Source organism: Petaurus breviceps, unplaced genomic scaffold (genome assembly GCF_028583685.1).
Source record: "Petaurus breviceps papuanus isolate PSGF00001 unplaced genomic scaffold, PetGlider_PUasm1.0 185, whole genome shotgun sequence".
Lineage (NCBI taxonomy): Eukaryota > Metazoa > Chordata > Mammalia > Diprotodontia > Petauridae > Petaurus > Petaurus breviceps.
Genome location: NW_027185797.1, coordinates 28,287,546 through 28,312,688, shown reverse-complemented (window position 1 = coordinate 28,312,688; position 25,143 = coordinate 28,287,546). Strand labels below are relative to the sequence as shown.

The 25,143-nt window shown below is 40.8% G+C and overlaps 1 protein-coding gene across 1 annotated transcript; it reads left to right on the top strand.

Annotated features, from left to right (window-relative positions):
* Positions 1 to 166: 166 nt before the first annotated feature.
* Positions 167 to 619, top strand: LOC138161485 (large ribosomal subunit protein eL31-like). The gene has a single exon (XM_069088257.1). The coding sequence runs from the start codon at positions 190 to 192 to the stop codon at positions 565 to 567; it is 378 nt and encodes a 125-aa protein (XP_068944358.1). The 5' UTR covers positions 167 to 189; the 3' UTR covers positions 568 to 619.
* The last annotated feature ends 24,524 nt before the right edge of the window (positions 620 to 25,143 follow it).

The following is a 25,143-nucleotide window of genomic DNA, read 5'->3' as shown; positions in this document are numbered from 1 at the left end:
CTGTCTAATCTTATCTTCCTATATATCTATCTATACATATTATCTTATTCTATCCATCCATCCATCCATCCATCCATCCATCCATCCATCCATCCATCCATCCATCCATCTATTTTCACATCTGTCTCTATCCCTAGAGTTGTTGTAAAGATAAAGTGAAATGCTTTTTCCGACCTGGTCCCCGGCAGGATGGCTCCCGCGAAGAAGGGCGGCGAGAAGAAGAAGGGGCGCTCCGCCATCAACGAGGTGGTGACCAGGGAGTACACCATCAACATCCACAAGCGGATCCACGGCGTAGGCTTCAAAAAGCGCGCCCCGCGGGCCCTGAAGGAGAGCCGCAAATTCGCCATGAAAGAGATGGGGACCCCGGACGTGCGCATTGACACCAGGCTCAACAAAGCCGTTTGGGCCAAAGGCATCAGGAACGTCCCGTACCGCATCCGAGTGCGCTTGTCCCGGAAGCGCAACGAGGATGAAGACTTGCCCAACAAGCTGTACACGCTGGTCACCTACGTGCCCGTCACCACCTTCAAAAGCTTGCAGACGGTCAACGTGGATGAGAACTAAGGTGGACTCGGTCCCAATAAAGTCATAAAATGTCAAAAAAAAAAAAGATAAAGTGAAATAATGGTTGTAAAGCCATTAGCACAGTAGCTGCCTGGCACATAGTAAACACTATGTAAATGTTAGCTATCATTACTATTATTAATATTAATCTATCATTTATCTACATATACACAGACATATATGCAGTTATATTTCCATGATGACATCAAAGAACATTTCAAAGATGTAGAACCACAGAATTCTATTCTTTAGAGGTGATCTTTCATCTAATTTCTTCAATTTATACATGAGGAAACTGAAGGTTAAAGGGGAAAAGTAACTTACTGAAGGTCGTAAGCTTGAACACAGGTGGTACAGTGACTAGAGTCATTGGCCTAGAGTTAGGAAGACCTGAGTTCAAATCCTGCCTCAGACACGTAATAGCTGTATGACCTTGTACAAGTAATTTAACCTCTATTTGCCTCCATTTCTTTATCTGTAAAATGAGGGTAATAATAGCACCTACTACTTAGGGTTGGATGAGGATCAAATAAGAAAATATTTATAAAATGCTTTGCAAACCTTAAAGTGCATTTAAGTGCTAGGTATTATAATCATTGTTATAATTATTGTAAGTAGTACAGCTGAGCCAATGTCCCAGGTTTGCCAATTTCTAGTTCTGCATCCATTACACCCATCCCGGGGAACACATCTGGTCCCAATATATACCGAGAGAATTCTTTCTCTCTACATCTTCTGAAGGAAATCAGATTCCTTAACTCTCCACTTACTTCTAGGTTCAACTTTTGTGCAGTCTGCTACAGGAAACTTCCCCTTATCATTCTCAATTTAATGTGTCTTGGTTTCCCTGTTGAGCTCTTAATAGAATATAAACTTCTTGAGAGTAGGAAATACTTTTCATTCTGCCTAAATATTCCCAGGGCCTGAGCCGGTCAGTTACACAGTAGATATTTAGTAAGTGTTTGTTTTGTTGGATTGGTTTTCAAGAATGTCTCCTCTGCCCATACCTGTAAACAGGTGAGTTCTTGTGTATTTAAATGAGATAAACATCTTTGTAACCCAGGGGTTCTTAGGCTCATAGCCTGATGGCACAAATTTAAAGGTGTAGTTTTGAAACACATAAACAGCCCATGATTACGCAGGGGTTGGTGTTATATATGTAAAGCATGTTGCAAAGCATTTTTTTCTATTTTTGGACCTTAGTAGTGATTTCATTGTTATGAGAAATTCCCTGGTGAAGAAATTCTACCTACCAATGTAGGTCAGCACCTCCAATGCAGCTGTCTAGAGCTCTGAGGGGTAATGATTTTGCCAGGGTCATGCCTCCATTATACATCAGAGGCAAGGTTTGAACCTAGGTCTTCCTGCCTTCAGTGGGAGCTCTCTGCCAATTACTCCTATACATGTGAACAACCATTTACTATTACTATGATCATTCCATTTACCTGCCAACTCTTGCATAAGATTAGTCAAAAGAACAATCCATCCCCTTGTTTCTGCTCAAGGAAAGTTCCTGTCTCATAGGATATTTTCTCCTGAGTCCATGGGCCTTGGATGTCTCAATGCCCACTCTATTTCTTTTTTTTAATTTTTAAAAAAATTTTTTTAAGCAATCGGGGTTAAGTAACTTGGTCCAGGTTACACAGCCAGTTATTCCTGGGTGGGTGCTAAGTATCTGAGCCTGGAATTCAATCCCCAGGTCATCCCGACACTGGAGCCAGTGCTCTTACTCGCTGAGCCACCTGGCCGCCTCTACCCGCTCTATTTCTGACAGTGTTCTAGGTATTTAGCTGAAATACAGCTGGAAGAGTCAGTTCTATAGAAGTGCTTCCCTTCCCTCTGCCACCCAAATTAACTCAGAAATCTGAGATCTTGATTTATACCAAACAGTAAAGTTGTAATCCCGACAGGTGGAATTGTTGACCCCAGTGACTGACTAATTGATAACAAACACCCTTGAAGGGACCTCTTACCTGTGGAGAAGGTGGGAGTTCTGTTGGCTGCCTCGGCAGGGGTTTCCTATGACAGCTGTAGGCTAGGGCTACCCAAAGCTTAATCAAAGTGAGCTGTGAAAATTGTCTCAGTAAGTGAGTCCTATGGATTCCAACATGTCTTTCCTGTGCTATTTTTACAGATCTACCTGTATGAAGCATGAAGAAAGTGACTTGCCCAAGGCCGTACAGCAAAGTATTGGAGGGGTTGGTTAGAGGTTTTCTTCTGGTTCTACCATGTCTAAGGGTCTCCTTGGGGGCAGGGATATTTCTTTTTTTGTTTCCATGTTTCTATCCCCAACACCTGGCAAAGTGCCTAGAACATAATAGCACTTAATAAATGTTTTTGGACTGTTTGACATGTCTAATACTCGAGGCTAGAACTAACCTAGGGCAGCTTGGACTTTGCATCAGGTGCCAAAATAGGATCATAAGCTTGGAGCTAGAAAAGACCTTAGCAGCCATCTAGAACATGGTTACCATTTTTAAGATGAAGGAATTGAGACCCAGAGGAATGGAACCCAGTGCTGCTTCAGCTACACTGTATCTCTCATCTTGTACAAGCAATAAATGGGAGAGATGGGCCTTGAACCCTAATTTCCTGCAGTCAAGCCCAGTTCTCTTTCTGTTATACCATGTCTTTCCCTATAAACAGGTGACCTTAGTTCAGTCCCTAATGTCTTTTATTTTTAGGGGGGAGGGCAAGGCAATTGGCGTTAAATGACTTGTCCAAGGTCACACAGTAAGTGTATCAAGTATCTGAGGTAAAATTTGAACTCAGGTCCTCCTGACTCCAGGGCTGGTGCTCTATTCACTTTACCACCTAGCTCCACTCTCCCCCCTCCCCCATGTCTTTCTCAAAGCCTTAGAACTCTTAATGGAACCACAAGGAATAATCCTGGGATAGATCACAGTCCCTTCTCCATTTGGGAGTTTAATGAGCCCATCAATTAGGCAGAAACTGGAGAAATTGTCCACACCCTTCCCATGTCTTGATTCATAGCTCTGTGGTCCCCAGAAGTTCCAGAGTAGCCATACTCTTGCTGGTATCTCCTGGGGCAGGCTGACATGCTTCCACTGCCCAGGATTCATCTTGGTGGGCTGAGGCCAGGCTGCAGTGAGGGACCATGCTCTGCCACACATGACTCTAGCCTCTGCTGGGGGAGGGAGCAATCACCTTGTCCTGGAGGGTGACAAATAGCTGGATTAAATATATCGGTTTCCATATGCTGGAGGGAATATATTCATAACTTAGTTATAAGACAGCTCCTTTCCTTGAAGAAAATGAATAATGTCCATGGTTGTTACATCACACTAATTTCCCTAAATGTCCTTCCCTGCCACCCCCCTTGTAACAAAGAAGAACAAAACTGGCCGATACAGAGACTGTATTCCCGGCTGCTTGAGTTTGCCCCATTTGGCCTCTGGGTTCAGTATTGGTCAGGGCATTGATTCTGAGCTGTTGACTAAAGAGTTCTATTAATCTCGTTTGTTTTTACATTACCTATATTTCTCAGTGTATTGGTCCCCTTCCCCTCCTACACTCATCCTTTATAACAAAGACTAAAAAGGACCTCCCCCCTGAAAAAAAAAAAACAAACAAGTTAGCAAAATAAAAAAAAAAACTGTGGCTTTATTGGCCAAATTCTATGCTTATAACCCCCCCCCCCCCCCCCCCATGGTGGTTTTTTCTTATTTTTTCATTAAAAACACCCCCCCCCCCAAAAAAAAAAAAAAAAAAAAATTTAACAAAAAAAAAAAAAAAACTTGGGCATTATTGCCCAAATTCCTTGCTTATAACCCCCCCCCCCCCAAGGAGGGAGGGTGGTGCCTTCTCATATCTCTCCTTTGGCTCAACCTAGGTCATTTCAATTTCTCAGCATTTGGTTTCAATCATTTTGTTGCCATTATTTTCCCATTTAGGTTGTTGTTGTAGTATGATGATCTTTCTCATTCTGCTTCCTTCCCCCTGTTTCTGTCCATACAAGTCTTCCATCCCTTCTCTGAGTTTTATGGCTAAATCCTGACCCTGCAGCTTCCTACCTGTAGAGTCTCAAGCAAATGATTTCACTGCTCTGGAATTCAGTTTCTTCATGAGAGGATTGAATTAGATCAACGTTCTTAAGTTCTTTCATGTCATAGACTGCCCTGGGCAGTCTGGTGAAGTCTTTAGACCCCTCCCCATAATAATATTTTTAAAATCCATAAAATAAACTACATAAAATTACTAAGGAAACCAATTCCATTAAAATGTAGTTAGCAAAAATATGTTTTTAAATATTCACAGACCCTGAGTTAAGAACCTATAATGTCCTTTCTTTCTCCAAGTCCTAGGATCAATTCCAGCTGATCAGAAAAATGAGATTCAGTAAAAAGACTTAACCAAAGTCTTATAAACCCAGCTCAAACACTGAAAATACCAGCCCTGAAAAGAATAAAAAATGACTTCCATAAGGAACACTAAGGTTGTTCAATGAATGTAATGCTAACCACACCAGGTGGACAGCATATACACACCAAGCTCTTAAATCTACTTTGTAATTCATGATATAAAAGTAATACAAGGATCAATTAGGCTAAACACATGTGTTTTCTCATTTGATCTTCAAGAACACTGTGCGGTGGGTAAGTCAGGTATGATTCTCACAGAACCAATAACAATCACCACAGCTCTTTTAAGCAACACTTCAAGGTTAATAAAGCACTTTCCATATGCTAGATCATACACTCTGATGCTAGCACATGGCTGAGGTGGGATATGCACTCAGGCCTTTCTTGACTCTACTTTCTGGTGTCCCAAACTGCCTTGATGTTACCAAAGGTTTATGTTCAAAGTTTCATCTCCATGCTGACATATTGACATGGTTATGCTGTCGTCTATCCTTTGCTTCTGCTGGGTTTAAGAGGAATACGTTTCTTTCAGCTTTGTTAACATTTGTTTCTCATTGATGATGTGTCTCTTAGGAGAGATGTGTGAGGGAGATTTGTGGGCTCTAACAGACATAGATTTCATAGTAGAAAGATCCTGATCAAGATAATTCTCAAGTATACTACATTAGCAGATGTTCACCTTCTAAATAGAAAATGAGCTCCTAAGAGTTCCAGTGAGGGGTTCTAATTGTCCTTGTTATTAAGAGAGACCATGATTTCCGTGAGTACAATGGATAGAGCAGCTTCAAGAGAGGTCCTCAAGCTGCCCCACCTTTCACTGACTTAACTGTCATTGGGGATCTTGTTTAAATGTCCCTCAAATGCCTTTTAGGACACTGAGAAAGCTGAAAGATGTCAATTCCTTCTGTTCTGGCATGTGCATCACTCTGCAACCCACTCTCCCAACAGGGCAATAAATTCCTGGGGCAAACAATTAGCATGGAGTAATTAGTTACAGAAGGTGCCAAAAAAGTATCTCAAAATGCCAAGGCAAAATGGGCTCTGTGTAAGGCAATTAAGTGTGTGTGAACATGCTGTTTCTACCACTGAGGCTCAGATGCTGCAAATTGCATTGAATTTTAGAAGTCAATTTCTGTTATGACTTTGAAGTAAAAATATTGTCTTCCCTAGAGAGATAAGCAGATAAAGCAATCAGTGGCTGTTTTACTATGATCCAGGTACTGTACTAAGTATTGGGTATACAAACACAAGCAAGAAAGATAGTCCCTGACCTCATGGAGCTTACATTCTAGTGAGGGAAGTCCACATCTAAGGAGGAGCTTAGGGTGGGAATTGATGACCAGAAAAGAATATGAAGGCCTGATGAGGTGAAAATTTAAATATCAGTATCTAGTGATCCCATGGGGAGAGCCCAAAATTTCAGTGGGAAGATATGAGAATAATGGTGGGAGTGTAGTTAGCATGGTTTAGTCTCTCTGGGAAGCGCCAATTTCCATACTTTAGTGTGCTCACTCACCAATGGGTATTTCTCTATTGGTAGACAGTGAATTTAGGCATCAAAGACCTTTAGAGGCCATCTGGCCCGATATTCTCATTGTATAGAAGGGGAAACTGAGGCCCAGGGAGGCAAAGAGACTTGTCTGGGGTCATACAGGTAGTATGCCAATTTGAATCCAAGTCCTTTGACTTTGGTCAGTGCCCTTTCCACTGCACCCCACTGCTCTCTCTCTCCCCCCATGGCAACTATTCTTCACCCACTCATCCTGTGTGATTCTTGACCTTTCATAGATTCTCTAGAGAAGACGGAACCAATTTGAAACTAGAACTAGAAGAACTGAGACCTGGACAAGAAATGCATCAGGGCAAGCAGCATGAACTGAGCCCCTGGATCAGCTTTGTAATTTATAATGTAACAATAGTGCAAAGAGTAATTGAGGACAATTCCACTGAGCAGGAGCTGGAATTAATTACTTGGCCTCTGTGCTGCTGAAGGAGACATTTTTGCATCCTTTAAATATTGGTGTCCTGGGACAAAATGTCAGTTGTCTCCACCATAGTTATAGTTCTGCCTCAGCACACTTGAGGGTTTTTTTGAGGCCTTTCAGCATTTTACGAGGGCCCAGTGAAGGAGCAGAATCCTTACTGGGGCATGAGGAAGACCAAATGGTAGCCCATGGAGGCAGAGAGCCCAACTTTGCATCTTCCCAGTCATTCTAGAATCCCCAACCCTTAGAGCTGGAAGGAATTGGAGAGATCTAGCCCAACTCCTTAATTTTGTAGCAAAGCAACCATATGATCAGAGATGAAGGGAGGTGCCCATCACACTGCCAACTAGTCAGCAGGAAACTGAGGTCTTCTCCCTTCAAGCTGGTTTTTTCATTATGCCATATAACATTTATCACACTTTATACAATCTTACCTTGAAAGAACATATTCTAATATCATCCAAATAACCACCAATTGAAGTCCTAGGAGTCAAAAGAAAGATATTTCCTTATTTGCTATTTTGTTAGTGGTTATTCGATAAGCATTCATTAAGTGCCTATTATGTATACTAAGTTTGGCCATACAATGGCAAAAAAATAGTCCTTGCTCTCAAGGACCTTACTCACAGTCTAAAGTGGGAGACAATATGTAAACTCTTATGTACAAACAAGTTCTAAGCCGGATAAATCAGCCCGGGTTTCAGAGGAAAGGCATTGAGATGAAGGGGAATTGGAAAGACTGTGGAAGTTGAGATTTTAGCTGAGACTTGAAGGACATCAGGAAAGGTAGGAGACAAGATGAGGAGGGAGAGAATTCCAGGCATGGGACACAGCCAGTGAAGATGCTCAGAGGTGGGAGATGGAGCTAGGAGGCCAATGCCAATAGAATATGTCCTCACAGAGTGCATGGAGGAGAGAGTGGAGTAAGTAATAAGAAGACTGGAAAAGTAGGAAGGGCCTATAAATACCAGGATATTTTAAAATCTATTTATGAGTTAAGTTTGTACCTGGTCACTTACCGATCTGATCACATTTTTCTCTCCTATCACAAATCTCCAAACTCAGCGATTCATCTTCCTCCTTCATGCCTTCATACAGTAGTACCTTTGCCTGGAATGTACTCTCTTTTCACTTTCAGCTCTTAAGAATCTTAGTTTCTTTAAGGTTCAATTGGGTACCACCTCCTAAGGGAAGCCTTCCAAGTGTTGATGCTCTAGGCTCCTCAAATTACCTTGTATTCCTCCCTTCTCCCTAACTCCAGAGAGCAAATTCCTTGAGAGCGAGCAGTATGGTTTTGTTTTGTCTTGTCTTTGTGTCTTCAGGACCTAGCACCCTATCAGCCCATAGTAAATACTTAATACGGGTTTGTGAAACTGGATTGACATCTAGTGGGAATGACGCCCTGAATATGAAATGTGCAGGTAAAACAGTTACCCTCAGCAATGCCCCACCACTCTTCAGACAATCTTTCTGAAATTCTAGTTGTTACATTTCAATATGGCTCATAGACCATGATGCAGTTGTCTCAACTCTTAGAAATCTTGAGTAGACCTTTGGAAATATGTTTCAGTATGTATGTCCTTTGGATAAAGAGGACACAGCATCTTATTGGGCAACTATCCAACTTGTTTTTGTGACTTTCCTTTTGTTCTAGACCAAGCTTGACTCACACCAGTCTGAGGATTAATTTCAGGAATGGAAGGAATATGAGACATTTTAGACCACAGAACCTTTAGCAAAAGTAAGCTTACTCACCAATAGCATGGAAAGAATAGTCATCAAAGATACAGCATTGGTTGAGAAGGCACAACTCCCCTTGCCCCACATTTACCATGATGGCATGCATGGTCAGATTAATGCGATGATTTGCTTGGAAGCAGGAGTACTCAAATTTGAGTAAGGATGACTACTAATTAATTCATTGGGCTTCAATGCTTTAGGCAACCATAAACCTACACTGTTGGTGTGAGCTTTAGTTCCTTGGACCAATTATGTCTTAAGGTCAGTTTCACTGGAAAAGCTAGCCTACTTGGCAGGAATGTCCCAGGCTTCCTGTCAGTAGTAGATGTTGTACCCACCCACCTTCTAATCCACTAATAAAGGTTCATGGAAACAATTGCTTTAGTCAGAGTCAACTTGAAAATGTCAGATGTTATTCAGTCTCACTAGAGAAGATTGTACACTTATTTGGGCAGGAAAAATCATGGCAGCTCGTGGGCCCTCTCCAGTGGTAAAGAGTCTGGGCATTCATAATAAAACTAGGCCTTATCTATAAAACTTGGAATACTTGGAAGATGCTTTGCTATTATTTGATCATAAATAATGATTTTATAATTCATTATTAATGAAATAACATTATATTTGAGCAAGCCTCTTGATTTCATAAGTCCTCAGTCGTGGTATCAAGGAAAGAAGACTGAATTTGGACTTGGGGACCTGGGTTCAAATCCTGGCTTTACCACTCTGAATCTGTGTGCATTGGGCAAGTCTTTTAACTCCCTCGGGCCACAGTTTCCCAATCTGTCAAATGAAGGGGTTGGACGAGGTGACCTCTAATATTTCTTCCAGTTCTAAGTCTATGCTTTTTTTTTTTTTGCCTTTTGGAGGGCAATTGGGGTTAAGTAACTTGCCCAAGGTTATATGGCTAGTATTTGTGTGTGTGTGTGTTAAGTGTCTCAGGCCAGAACCAAACTCGGGTCCTCTCTACTCCAGAGCTAGCACTTTACTCACTCTGCCACCTAGCCACCCCCTAGGTCTATGCTTTTATAATAATTGTCACTTTTAATGTGAGAGTAGGCAAACAAAACTTAACCTTGCCCTATACAACAGATAAAGAGGGGATGAAGTCACATGATTTTAGATCAAGCATGGCCCCAAGCTGATTTTGCAAATGCCAAACATAGAGCAGTCCCAAGAGTCACATCTTGGAACATTTTCCAACACTTTTCTTTTGGGTGTATAAGCTCATTGCAGCCTGGTTTTCATCCTCACCATCATCATAGCATTGTAGATCTAGAGTTGGTTAAGACCTCAGCAGTCAAGTCAAATCAACAAGCATTAATTAAATGCCAACTGTGTGCCAGCCAATGTTCTAAGCACCTAGAATATAAAGAAAGACAAAAACAGTCTCTGCCCTAAATTAGGAGCTCCCATTTGAATGGGGAACATCATATACAAATAAGTGGGTACAAGCAAGATATATACAGTGAAGATGGAAGGTAACCTCAGAGAGATTGCAGTAGCATCTAGGATACCCCCTGAATCCCAGGGAAGCTCAGTGATTTACCCAGGGTCACATAGTTAGGATTTGAACCTAAGTCTTCCCGAGGCAGGGTTCTTCCCACTGTCCAGCTTCTGCTATCCCATATTGTTTCTCTGCCACTGCAACAGGACATTAGCTGGAAATTCTGTGACTAGACAGTTTTGCATTCTCTTCTCTCTCGTTTGCATTGACATTCATAAAGCATTGCTGCTGGTCCTAGTAAAGACTCTTTTATTGCTTTCTCACAACAAAAATACTGTCGTGTTTCCTATTATGGAAAGCATCTGTATTGTATAATGTCCCTAATGAACTCTCCATTTTAAATATGTTTTTTAAAATACCCTGTTTCCTATGTGTCTAGTGACCCGTGACAGCTTAGATATGTAATTGCTATTATGGATTACCTCGTGGCTATCACTCAATAATTAGGGAGGTTTTTTTTTTAATGGGTAATGCTAATTAGGAAAGTTATCAACTACGAGTAGTTAACTTCATTGGGATTGTGATGGTTCTTTAGTTTTGGAATGGTCACAGCATGGTGCTCACTGGGATTTGCATGGCTTTTTGGTGGCTGTTCCCAGAGTGATTAGGAAGGTTATGGACTAGCAGTGGAGAAACAGCAAAAAGAGACCTCAGACACAATCACATTCTTGCTTTCATCCTCTATTAATGACCAATGGCGCCTTGTGGAGCTCCATCCAGGAGGATAAAAATCAGTCAGTCAGTCAACAAGCATTTATTAAAAGCAGGCCCTGTGCTAAGGGTGGGTAATACAAAGAAAGGTAGAAACAGTCCCTGCCTTGAGCATGATCCACCCAGAGAGAGGCCCTGAGTCCCAGAGGGGCATGGAAAAGCAGCCCCCCCTAACCCTTCTACCCTAACTAACCCAGATGAAAGCTTTGCTTTTGCAATCCTCTTGCCCCTTAGGAGGCCTCTTGTGAACAAAGGCTATGAAGCAATATCTTATTTTTTTTCCTTCCATGAAAAATAATGACTGTCTGGCTCATGAACAAATCAGCAATGGAGACCCCCTGAAGATCTGATGAGCACCATCTGACTGTGGCCTTTATTGCAAGTTCAGGGCTTCAGTTCTCACAAGGCTGGAGAGTTTTTCATGGTAGGAACAAGATTATTCTTTGGAGGGACAGCACACAGGTTTGGAATGTTCTTGAGTTTTATAAGGAAAAACGTTCTTGCAAACATTGCTATAAGCCTCCCTCTGCTGAAGACTTGCTCTGTTGTCTGTTATGGCATGGAGCTGACCTGGGGACCTGGGGAGCAGTGCCAGAGGGGCTCAAGCTCTGGGAGGCCCTACCAAGCCTTACCAAAGACTTACAGATGGTGCCTAGTGATGGATTGTGTGTTTGCCATTTTGGGGCAACTAAGCTTAGAGACTCACCACCATGTTGGTTTCAAGGGAATGAATTTTTTTGGCCACAGCAATTCTTGGAGACCATCTACCTAGTTATAGAGGGATTGGGAGTTAGTGTTGGAAGGCAGAGCTGTAACTAAAACAGCTGGGGCTTCTCTTCAGGCTACTGGCTGTAGTGGGGCACCAAACTCTGAGGGCACATATAACAGTTGCAGACCTGCAGTAGGGCACAGAGAGGTGAATGCTTCTCTTAGCGAGAATGACTATTTACAAGAGGAAGCTACTGGATGGTAGGATCATATATTTGGAATAGGGCTACTTAACTTGGAATGCAGAGACCCCCCCCACCAAGTTTTTGTGCATAGAATTCAGGGCTTCTGTGAATATGGATAGGAAAAAATTATATCTTACACTGATCTGTAACTGAAACCTTGCATTTCCTTCAATTATAATTTTTTTAAAAACCCACATACATTATTCTGAAAAGGAGTTGCCAGATTGTCAAAGGGGTCTGTGACATAAAAAAATTAAGAATATCTGATCTTGACCTAGACCGGACCTTAGAGGCCTCCTGGGCAGTGCCAACCTCCCCACTTGTTATTCAGTAAGATGGCCACAGTCACACAGTTCATCAATATAAAAGTTTGGACCTGAATCCAGATCCTCAGATTGTAGGCTGTTCCTCTTCCCTCCACTGGCATCCCAAGGTCTTCCTCTAATTAAGGTAACATCCCTTCAACCTCCCTTCCCTCTTTCCTCCTCGTGACTCCTCCCCCCAATACCCCAGATTTATTTGCTCTGGGTGCAGTTTGTCGTGCTTGCCTCAAGCACAAATTTTCCTCATTACCAGCAGTACTATGCCCATGCTGGGAGCACCAAGATGGTGATGTGGGCACTCTCTCACCATAACCACAATGGGGCATTTTTGCCCTCAGGCCAGTACCACCAAATAACAGAAAGTTGAAGTATTACAAACCACAAAGTGAGATTCCTTGTTTTGTGGAGCAAGAAGGAAGGGAGAAGTGCTTTTTATTGTCACTTTCAGGAAGCTTAAAGTCTTTGACTAAACTATTAAATTGGTGACCAGGAAGGTAGCTGAGGGTTTGGGTCAAGTATTGATTGATTCAATTTAAAAAGATTTTATTAAACACCTAGAGTTTGCCAAGGATACAAAGGGTGAGACAAAAGCAAAATGGTTCCGGCCTCCTGGAGTTTGTATTCCACACAGAAACAAGCATAGACACATTCCTCCAGATGCATGATTATATGGCAACAATCAGCATAAACCTTATTCTCTACTCAAAATTTTTGTTTGCACAAGGTAGCTTAAAGCACCCTGGGTCTATTTATTTACTTGGGGACAAAAGGGGATAAGTATTTATATACTTGGGGACAAAAAGGAAGAATTGTGAGAAAGACCAAAGAAAGGGTACACACTTAGCCGAAGTGAATGGTCAGCCATTTCTCTAATTGCCACAGGCTCATTTTTCTTCTTAATTCTCACCCCAGATTCTAAGGTCATCTGATATCTCTATATAAATGAACATAAATACACATGCTCTGTCATTAATAAATACATTAGTTCTGAGGTCCCCACCCAGTTTATTAAATAAACCAGAAAAAAAGCTTTCCCCCCCATGAGCTTTTCCTCATTTCTCTTTCCATCAGTACCTCTAGACTCATGGGTTTAAATAAGCATCTTGTTATGCAGTTCATTAAATGTAACAAACAATACAAAGACATTGTTAAAAGATTTCAGTACTGTAGCCAAGTGAAGCTCACAACCAAGATCACTTCTAACCAACTGTAAGCAACAGCTGACTTCTCCTCAGCTGTGGAAACAGAGCCCATCTTTCAACACTCTCATTATGACAGTCAAAAATTTTCAAGACTTCTCTTTGAGACACTTTTCCCATAGGATAAGAGTTAAACTCAGTTTCTCAGGAAAGAAGTCCTCTTAGTTCTTTCTTCCAGTCCTCAGTCTCTCTCCAGCTATCAGAGTTAATGTCATCTACAGAATGACAATTGTGTTAGTTCCCCACAACCACCACCAATTCTATTTCCTCTTGAAGATATAAGAGCTGTGTCTAATGTCTCTGTAAGAAGGGCTGTTAAAGCTGAGACTATTTCCATGTATGCATTATTTCCACCGCAATAGAAAGTAAGGTCCATTGAAGAGAGTGACTATTTTTGTGTTGTTGGGTTTTTTTTTTTAACTTTGAATCTCTGGTGCCTAACACACTTCCTGGTACATTGGAAGCATTTAATAAATTAATAAATTCTCATTCAATGAAATAATGAATAAATTACAGTAACAGAAACCGTGTTAACTTTAGTCCATCCTGCACATCAATGCCAGACTAATGTCCCTAAAACATTGTTCTCCTCACATCATCTCCTGCTCAAAAAACCTTTCATGACTTCCCTTTGTAAGTTGTAAAATGTAACTGACCTGAACACCAGTGATGTTTCCAGGGATTGTTTAGATTCATCTGACACACAGCTCTTACCCAAGCCTGAACTTGCTTGTTAGGGTTTTGCATTCACCAACGTGCTTCTCAAATCAAACATCTAAGCTGCTCACTTTCATTTCTGACTCTAACTCATTCCCTTTAAGGCTGACTTGCCTATTAAAGTATTCTAGAACAAACCTGTCCCCACCAGATAATCTGTTCACTGCTCTTATTCATTCTCAAAACAAAAATGTTTGTTGAACCCTGAGTATCATCTCATTAGTTATTTTAAAGTATATCCATGACTTCTATGCAGTCCAGATTACCATTTAATTATTTAGAAGCTTTAGGACCACTTGAGGGAAAAAATTAACCAAATGGAATTAATGTGAGTTTATCTCTGTTTGGATCTTAAAGGTAATACATTGTCTGCAATAGTTTTCCAAATGGAGTCCCATTAACCAAAAGCTGTCAGGCCCCATCAAAAAGAACAGTACCTAATAATAGGATCTGGCATATAAAGTGTGGATGGAAGGAGAGACTCTTTTCCCAGGGGCTCCCCTTCATCAGACGACCCTGCCCACATAATGGAACACAGTATTTTATGTTTCCAGTGTACCATATGGCATGATGCAAGAGTGGTCTAATTACATATTAGCATATTCTTCCAACAAGGCCTTCTGAGTTAAACCAGCTTGAGAAAAAGAGGAATTTTAAAATATTTGCATACCACCTCTCCGAGTAAATATGGCTGGCTTATTTGTTTACTTTTGCAGGCAGAAGCCTGCTGGTCAATCACAAAGGATATTCGTGGGGAAATGACAGGTCAACCATTGCTCTTCTGTGTGGCTTGTTTTTTTTTTTAGCTGAGGATTGTTGAAATATCCAAATCAAGACTCCATGAGAAAAAAAGATTCTCTCTCCTTCCTTCCTCAAGTACTAAATCTATTTCTTAATGGATCTGATGGCATCTCCTCCTTGACTTTGACTCAGCTCCTCTCCCCACCATGTCTCAGGAAAGTGCTCTGGTGTAATGCAGAGAAAAAATGTCTCAGTAGGATGCAGTTCCCAAATCACGCACTTGGAGATTGGAAGTTCCTATAATTGTCACTGAAGTTGTTCCACTGTGGCTCCAAGTATGCCATTTTCCCTCATAGTTGTGTAAGTTGTTCCTGAGAAAGAGGATGATTCATTTTACTTCAAGTCAACAAGCGTTTATTAAGTGACTACTAGATGCCAGAGATGGTGTTAGGTTCTGGGGATTCAAAGACAAAACAAAAAACCAGCCTCCACCCTCAAGGAGCTTATGTTCATCTGGGGGAAGGGGAGGAGGGCAGTTGAAAATAGACCCCAGAATGACTGCTGGGACTATTTTGTCATCGTTGTAAACTCCAGATCCCAGGATAACAGGACCCAGAAACAGAAGAAAGCTGAGAGTTGTATCTCCTCCAATGAGGTTGCTGCTGTTGAGTTGTGTCCAACTCTTTGTGACCCCGTGGGCCACAGCACACCAGGCGCTTCTGTCCTCCACTGTCTCCCAAAGCCTGTCCAAGTTCATGTTTGTTGTTTATCTCATTCTCTGCCATCCCCCTTTTCTTTTGCCTTCAATCTTTCCCAACATCAGGGTCTTTTCCAGGAAAGTTCAATGGGGTAACTGAACCAAAGGTATTTAATCAATTCTTTCTTCTACAGCTTCCATTTCATCTTTTGCCTCTTGCTTCATTTTTTCTAGGTATTAACATGGTCTCTGTGGAAAATCCATTAATCCATCTTTTCCCTTTAAATATCTGCTTGCAGCTGTCAAAGACCTACCTTTCCCTTCTAGCCTGGATTTCTAAATGTTAAGTAAAATTTTTGTACTAATCAGTCTTTTGTTTGTTCTCTTGTTACTCTCCTTGGTTTCCTTTCTAGCTTTAGTTCCTCAGTTGGGGTTTTGTGGTGGGGCCAGGCTGTACCCACTGCCTACTTGGGGTGGTGGACCTGTCTTTGAACCTTTGAACCTCACCTTGAACCACCTGGGTTCTTTCTGTGACCTCCATCTCTCTGAATAAGACTCTCTTGGGTATTTTAGGCTCAGAGTGTTGGGTCATAAGGGCATTTTGTGGTATTTCAGGTTAGGGGTCTAGGGACCACAGAGACCCTTGGTGCCTGGTCTCTATGGGTCCAAATGCTGTTGTACCCCATTGGTCTCTGGTTCCTGCTCTCCCTGGGGCTTACAATTTTTTTCTTCTCTGGGCTTACAGTTACCCCAGGGCTCTCTTACTATTCCAGGATTTCCTTCTTGATTCTCATCCCATGTTCTTAGGCAATCAGTATATGTCCTAATATTTCCAAATAAATTAACAGAAGTGCAAATCTTTCTCACTGATCAATAAATTCTATTTTTGGCAAGTTTTAAGGAGTCACTTAAAAACATTGGAGGTACAGTGGTCAGAGGAGTGGGAAATTTCAGCTCTGAATTCCTATGGCTAAATTCAACTCATCATTTTCTTATACTTAATTTGACTTTCATGGCAATCCCTGTTTCTGAGAGAATTTTGAACCAGGTTATTTTGGACTGGGAGTTTGTGGTGTGAGACAGTGAGATTTGAGAGTTTCTAAACATCTTACCCTCCCCCCCCCCAATTCCCACGATTAGGTTTCCCTACCATACAGCCCATAGTTTGAGTCATTTGGCTGAGTTCAATAACAAAATCAAGGTCACTGCCTTTAGGAAGCTCATATCATGCTAAAGTGTTCCTAATTTTTCACATTTTGTAAGCCTCTTGAAGGAAACAACTGTTTCATTCCATGTATTTGTATGTGTAGATATTAGCACAGGACTCGACACATGATATATGCTACTTAGTAGATGCTTGCTGATTGATGCATTCTGTGTGTCCAGCTTCCCTTCTTGTCATCCTGAAAGGGACATTGAGTGTATCCATCTCTGAATTTATACCAACCCACTCACTGCCTTCTCTGTCTTCCATCTCTTTTCCAGTTTACTCCATTGTTAAGTTTTTTTAATCATGTTCCACTTTTCACTACCCCATTTGGGGTTTTCTTGGCAAAGATACTGGAGTGGTTTGCCATTTCTTTCTCTAGTTCATTTTACAGATGAGGAAACTGAGGCAAACAAGGTTACGTGACTTGCCCAGGGACATCCAGATAGTAAGACTCTGAGGCCACATTTGAACCAGGAAGATGAGTCTTCCTGTCCCCGGGACCTGGCACCCTATCCACTGTACCACCTAGATGCCCACTTCATTAGATGCAAGAAAAAAAAAATTGCTGCTGCAGACAGTCCCTACTCTTCTGATGTAACAAGTTCCTGGAGATCGTGTCAGCTCTAAGGTAAAATCCTGACTGGGCAACACTGTTGCCTTCACTTATTTAGATATTGTTGGAAACTGTTAAATGCATTTGTAAACACAAGGAGAGGGTGGCTAAGTGGTGCAGTGAATAGAGTACCAGCCCTGGAGCCAGGAGGACCTGAGTTCAAATCTGGCATCAGACACTTGACACACTTACTAGTCATGTGGCTTTGGGAAAGTCACTTAACCCCAATTGCCCTCCAAAAAAAATTAAAAATAAATAAAATAAAAAAAGACAAGGAGAGGAGATGGGTAGGTCTTTGTTAGGCAGTATCCAATAAAGAAACTTTGGAAAGTGGAGAAAAGTAGATGCTGTCTGTATTGGAAATCGCTTACAAAAATGGGTGAATAGAGAAAGAAAGGAATCAACAGAGTTGATTAAGAAGGCTTAAAGCCCACTCCACTCTTCTATGCTTGGAGGAAATGGAAAACTGATGTAGGGTTGCCATTGCTGTTGTCTGGACAGGAAGTGAGTAAGGGAGTGCCTCCCCAAAACTGAAAAACATGCCTGAAAAACAAAAGTCTTTGGTGGGTTCCCACATTATAGCCATTGACTTCATTTGAAACAGCCTCTGGAACTAAATCAAGATAAAAATGACCATGTGTGGTGTTCGTGGAGACTCAAGGCTCCTTTTCAATAACTTTGAAGATCTCTCTAGGGTTCTTAGGCAGCAGATTGGGTAGAATTAGAATAGGGAGATTGCCAGTAAGCATTTACTAAGTACCTATGTTGTACAGGCACCATGGCTAGAGAGTTGGACTCTGAAGTCTTGGATTCAAATTCATCCTATGGCACATATTGGTTGTGTGACCCTGGTTAAGCCACATGACCTCTCAACTATAAGTTTCAGAGAAAAAACTTACCTTCAGTGGTAGAAGGAGCTCCCTATGAGGATAGATTCAGTCCTTATCTCTGACCATCTTACATGTTAGTTTTATGACTCCTAAGGAGTGCAATGGATAGAATGCTGGACTTGGAATCAGGAAGACCTGACTTCAAATCCAGAAATGTATTAACTGTATGACCCTGGGCAAGTCACTTAACCTCTGCTTACCTTCATCTGTAAATTTGGGGTAATAATAGCACACCTACCTCCTGGGGTTGTTGTGAGGGTCAAAAGAGATAATATTCGTAAAAAGTATTTAGTACAGTGATGGTCACACAATAAGCACTATTTATTATTACTATCAATATTGCACATTGTACTTGGTGATAGAAATACAAAAACAAAATTGTAAACTAACCCTCGCCTTAAGGAACTTACATTCTACTGGGGAGAAACAATATATAGAAAGATAAGTAAATGGACAATACATTAAAAAGTCTTTTTTTTTTGCTTTTTTTGGAGGTGGATGGCAGAACAATTGGGGTTAAGTGACTTGCCCAAGGTCACATGGCTAGTAAGTGTTAAGTGTCTGAGGCCTGATTTGAACTTAGGTCCTCCTGACTCCAAGGCTGGTGCTCTATTCATTGTGCCATCTAGCCTTCTCTAAAAGTCATTTTTTTTAAAAGGGGAGTGCCAGGAAAGGCCTCCTGGAGGAGGAAGCACATGGGCATAGCCCAAAGAAGAGGAAGGTTTCCATGAAAAAGAAAGGGGGATGGAGAGAACTCCATGACTGGAGGATAGCCTGCATGTGGCTCCAATGTGTGCGTTCTATGCAAAGACATAGAAATAGGAGTGAGATGTCTTGGATTGGCAACAGCCAGTGGACCAGTTTGTCTGGAACATGGGAGACATATGAACTAAGCCTCTAAGCTCCAGAGAATTTTGATTGGGCTTCAGGGAAGGCATTTCTCTCCGAGCTGACCCTGTTTGCATGATGCTTCAGGGGAAGCTCCCTCCACAGCATGTCATCATCCTTTTAGGCTTGTTTTTGATACTCACCAAGTGGCAAATCTCTCCAGATCAACGTGCCTCATTAATTTGTGCCTGGAAATAGCAATGGATAGAAGCCTATTCCAGTAAAGTGAGAAGCAGACCTGTGTTCAGGGTATCAGGTCACTAATACAGCTAAGCTCAAGTCTGCTTGTGAAACATGAAGCCCTGAGGCTCTGCTGGGGTTAAGTGTACACGAAATATTCAATCCAGACATGTCTTACTGCAACTATTTTGGGGCCCATAAACCTTTCATCAGAACTGGAGGTGAAATGCTTGGTCTTATTTGCAAGGGCCCACATTTCTAAAGGCCTTGGGGAATCATTTGGTATTCACTGCAAAAGGTCAGAGAGGAGGTTCACAGAATCACAGATTCTCAGGGCTGGAAGGGACCTCACTGGCCATCTGGCCCAACCTGGACCTGATTAAGAATCCCCTCTACAGTGTCCCTGACAAGCAGGCCTCTAGTCTCCTCTTAAAGACCCCCAGGGAAAGGCTTACTCCTTCACTCCTTATAAGAGCAGCCTTTCCTGAATGGGAACAGCTCTCAGCTCCAGAACATTCTTCCTTATATTGAGCTGAAATCTCCCTTTGCAATATCTACCCATGGCTATTTGCTCTGCCTTTTGGGGCTAAGTCATTAGATTTTTCTATTTGACAACCCTTGAAATAGATCCCCATAGAAGGACCCTACATTTCCTTGTTCTTGCAGGAACTGAAGCCAAAACATATTAAAGTTAAGAGTCCAAGTCTTAAAATTGTTGATTTTTTAATAATATTGACATTATCGAGTAAATTGGTCCTCTGGTTTTGCTTATTTCAGTCTGCATCAGTTCACGTGAGTCTTTCCGTGATTCCCTGAAATGTCTTTTTCCTAATTTCTTATAGTACAATTAATTCCATCACAATTCATTACCATTACTCATGATTTCAAAGTAACAGGTAATAGTAATAGCGAACATCAGTATAGCATTTACTATCACTTTGCAGTTAGGATTTCATTTGATTCCCATAACAAGTCTATTCCCACTTTACAGCTGAGGAAACTGAGGAAGACAGAAGTTAAGTGTCCTGCCGTGATTACAGAGCTAGTGAATATTTGCTGCTGGATTTGATCTCAAGCTTTCCTGACTCTAGGCCTGGCACTCTTTCCCCTGCATCACTTAGTACATACCAAATAGATACAAGTTGACTTCATATATACCAAATAGATACAAGTTGATTTTGAAGGGAAGGCTGTACCAGCTGGAGTTATCAGGCAAAGCCTCCTGCAAGAAATACCTCTGGCAATGAATCAGGACCATTGGGAGATAGGGCTGAGAAGGAAATGTCGACAAGGCCTGCTTGTACAAAGGCATACGGATGGGGAGATGGAGAGTCCTAGATGAGAAAATAGGAAGAAAGCCAGTTTGCCTCAGGTAGCATCATGGTGGAGAAAATGGAGGACTTGGAATGAAGAGCTGAGTTCAAATTCTGCCTCAGACACTTATTAGGTGAATGACCCTAGGCAAGTCACTTATCTTCTCTGGAGTCAGAGGACCTGGGTTCAAATCCCAGCTCTGTGTCTTACTACCTAGATGACTTTGAGGAAGCCATTTTGACTGTTTCAGTATCTTCCTTTGTAAAACAATATTGCCCTAATGTCTGTTCTAGCTCTAAAATACAACTCGGAATCAGTGATTTCAATAGGTGGGGGCAGGGTGAACTTACCTTTCACAAAATGTGGATACACTGCTTGTTGGCTGCTTATGTTTTAGAGCTGCCTGGGACATCCAGATGTGACTGACTCAGAGCTAAAGGCAGGCCTTGACCCTCAGTCTTCTTGCCTCCAATGCCAGTCAATGATGGACTTTTAAAGGTGTCCAGAATTGATCATAGGGGGTGGGGGAAGGGTGAGAAATGACTTGATTTCACCAACATAAGAATTTAGGACAGGAAGGGATCTCAGAAGTCACCTAGTCCTGCTCCATTGCTTTGCAGATAATTAAAGTGGAGACGGAGGGGGTCACATCACTGATCCAAGATCACACAACAACATACATTTAGGGTTCCAGAACTAGAACTCAAACCTTCTTTCTCCCAGTCCAGAAAACCATTTTCCCCCTTCTAATAATGGGAGGCATAGTCTGTGCTCTTAGCCCATCATCCTTTTGCCAAGTGCTGGGAAGTGTGCTCCATCAACATTTCTGGAATCAGGCATAGGTAGTCACTGCATTGATCAGAATTCTTCCACAGCTTTTTCCTTCACAGCATTGTGGCCATTGTTATGAATAATTCTCATTCTGAGTCTTCTTCCTGCATTGGTTCAGACGAGCTCTTCCAGGTTTCTCAGAACCTATGCCTTTCATCATTTAAGATTTGATAATGTTTCTTCACATTCAGACACCATAATTTGTTCAGCCATTCTATTACTTACGGGCACTCACTTTGTTTCTAGTTCTCACAACAAAGGAAAGGTCCATTGGAAATTTTTTTGTACATCTTCCTTCTGTCCCTTTTTTCTTTGATGTTTTGGGGGACATGTGCCCTCAGTTTCACTGTGTTAAAGCATTCACAATTAGGGGGTAGGGTAATTTATTTTTCAGAATGTCTGGACCACTTTAAAACTCCATCAGCACTGCATTAGCATGACTGCCCCACTATAGCACCTCCAAAAATTCCATTTCAGCCTCTTCCTTCCTACATCTTACTAATTTCCAGTTAGCTGGATACGTTCCTGGTGATCGAAAAGTAAAAACAAAACAACAAATTCCATTTATATAGAGCTTTTTAGTGGGCAAAGCACTTACCTCACATCAACTCTGTGGCAGATAGTGTGAGCATGATTGTCCTTGGTTTGCAGATGAAGAAACTAAGGACTGGACAGATGATGTGACTTAGTGTCAGAGTAGGGAGGGGAACAAGGACTTCTGGCTTCCAATCTGGATCTCTGCCCCCACTCCTCTGCTTTCTGGATTATATATTACACTTTGGATTCTCCCTCATTGGAGCATTCATTTTGCTGAACAATCAAGGACCCTGCCCCCACAAACCCCACCAAAGAAGGTCATATTATTGTTCAAAGTCTAACCCAAGAATGGAATCTGATTGGATATGACTCTCAGGGCTACATTGTCATGTCACATGTCTCAAGTTAACAAACAAAGAAAAATAACAACCAAAAAGTCAGAGACTGAACTGTCTGCCCTACTAGATGGGGGTGGGAGGAAAGATGGTCATTTCAATAAGAAAATGTGCAGCTTGGGCACTTTATCCTACTAGTACATTCTCTCACCTAATGATCTGTTGGAAAGGTATGGACTATACACAAGGTCTTTAGTTTCCAGAGTGACCGTTTCAATTGCTAATTCCACTGGCTGGAACATCCATTCTGAAGGAATTCCCATGAAGGTCTTGACCCTTTCAATTATTTCTCCAAGGTGGTTAATTCTTCCTCTTCTGGAAGGACACTTCCCTGAGCTCTGGGACCCTAGATCTAGCGGTCCTTGTGTTATGTGTCTATGTTCTGTGTTAATGACAATCACCTTCAGTGTGGGATGATGTCAGGAAAGCCATCCCTTGGTTTCTGGCAAAACAGTGACACATTTGCTCCAGTACAAATCATAAATTTCAAGCTGGGAAAGCCTTTGTTAGAACTTGTCCTATCCAATAGTTTCATTTGAATAAAAGTATTACTTGGACAGATGAGGAAACTGAAGACCAGAAAGTGAGAGTAGCTTGCTCAAGTTTACATAAGTAGAAATTAGTAGAGCTCCGATTCAAATGTAGGTCCTCTGACTAAAAATACAGCATTCTTCTTAGTAAATCACGTTGTCTCTTTGGTCATGCTTTTATAGTCTATTCATTAAGAAGTGAAAATTAGTCTTTCTTTTAAACCATTACAACTCATGGCAAAGGGATTTTATGCTTTCCTCCCAAAAAAAGACATCCCTCCTCCAAACTTCCTTATTTCTGATAATGGTACCACCATCTTTTTTTCTTCCTTTTTATTTATTTTTTTTTATTTTTAAAGTAACAGGGTTTTTTTTAACCTGTCCCTCCCACAACATTTCCTCCCAAATGAACAGATTGAAAAAGACATCTTCAATAAATTTCTACATAGTACAGCAAAACAAATTCCCACATAAGCCTTGTCCAAAAAATGTTTATCTCTTTTTCTATTTTAAGGTCATTATATTTCTTTCAGGAGGATGTGTTTCAGCTTTATTCTTTTGGACTTAAGGTTTATCATTGTGTTGGCCTGAGTTCTAAAGTCTTCCAAAGTTGTTTTCTCTATATTGTTGGTTCAATCTGTATCAAGTCATAATACTCTCAGTTTCCTCTGAAAATTTTATTTCATCATTTCTTATGGAACAATAATATTTTATTACATTCATACATCACAATTTTTTTTAGCCATTCCCCAATAGGAGAACTCACCCTTGTTTTCCAGCTTCTAGACACCATGAAACAAACTATTACAAATATTTTTATACATTGATCTTTTTTCTTTTTCTTTTATTTCTTTTGGGTATAGGTTGAGTAGTGGTATAGTGGTGTCAAAGGGTATGTACAGCTTGGTAACTTTCTGGGCAGAGTTACAAATTGCTTTCCAAAATAGCTGGACTAACTCACAGCTCCGTCAACAGTACAGTAACATACCTGTTTCCCCACAGCCCTGCCAACATTTGTCATTTTCCTTTTTAGTTATCTTTGCCAGTCTGATAGGTATACAGCAGAACCTCAAAGTTGCTTTAATATATATTTTTTTAAATTATTAGTGATTTAGATTTAGATAAAAATATGATTGTTGGGGCGGCCAGGTAGCACAGCAAGTAAGAGCACCAGCTCCAGTGTGGGGATGACCTGGGGATCAAATCCGGGCTCAGATACTTAGCACCACACTCAGAAATAACTGGCTGTGTAACCTTGAGCAAGTTACCTAACCCCGATGGCTTTTAAAAAAAAATATGATTGTCAATAGCTTGTTTTTCTTTGAAAACTGCTTGTTCATATCCTTTGAACATTTTTCTACTGGAAAATGCTCTTAATCATAAATTTGAATCAGTTCTTTATGTATCTTAGAAATGAGATTTTCATAAGAAAAATTTGTTGCAAAGATTTTTTCCCAGTTACTAGTTTCCTATTTGCTTTTTACTATATTATTTTATTTGTGTAAAAACTTTTCAATTTTATATAATCAAAATTGTCCATTTAATTTTGCGTAATCTTCTCTATCACTTGCTTAGACATGAGCTTTTACCTTATCCATACATTTAAAAAATAATTTCTTCTTTATGGTTGTCATTTGTTCATGTTTTCACCTTAAGGATTTGTTCTGTAAAACTCAGACTCAGTCAAACAGCCACACCCAAAAACCTAGAAGGCCACATGACCTTGAAGTAGAAGGTTCCCCACCCTTGGAATCTGATTTCTGCCAAAATGCAGAAGAAAAAAAAAACTGTTACTTTAAAAATAAATAAAAAGGAAGAAAAAAAAGTTTCCCCAGAAGTTAATTTAGGTTGTCTTATCATTTTGAGTCTATTATCTCAACCTACTCATGAGCAATTAATATTTTTCCAATTATTTAGGTCTATATTTCTGCAAAGTGTGTTTTGTAATTAGATTCATTTAATCCTTATATGAATTATTTCAGATATATTCCCAAGTATAACTGCTATAGTTATTTTGAATGGAATTTTTCTTTTTGCTGGGTTTTATTTGTTACATGTAGGGACACTGATGATTTATATTATATTCTACAAATCTCCTGAAGTATATTTCCATTAATTATTTGTTGATTCTTTAGGGTTCTTTAAGGGCATCCTTTTAAAAAACCCGATAATTTTGGAGGTTTTGTCTATGCTTATTCTCTCAATTTGTTCATTTTATTGTTATGGCTAGCATTTC

Coding starts and splice junctions, on each gene's coding strand:
- LOC138161485 (XM_069088257.1), top strand. CDS start 190: ATGGCTCCCGCGAAGAAGGGCGGCGAGAAGAAGAAGGGGCGCTCCGCC.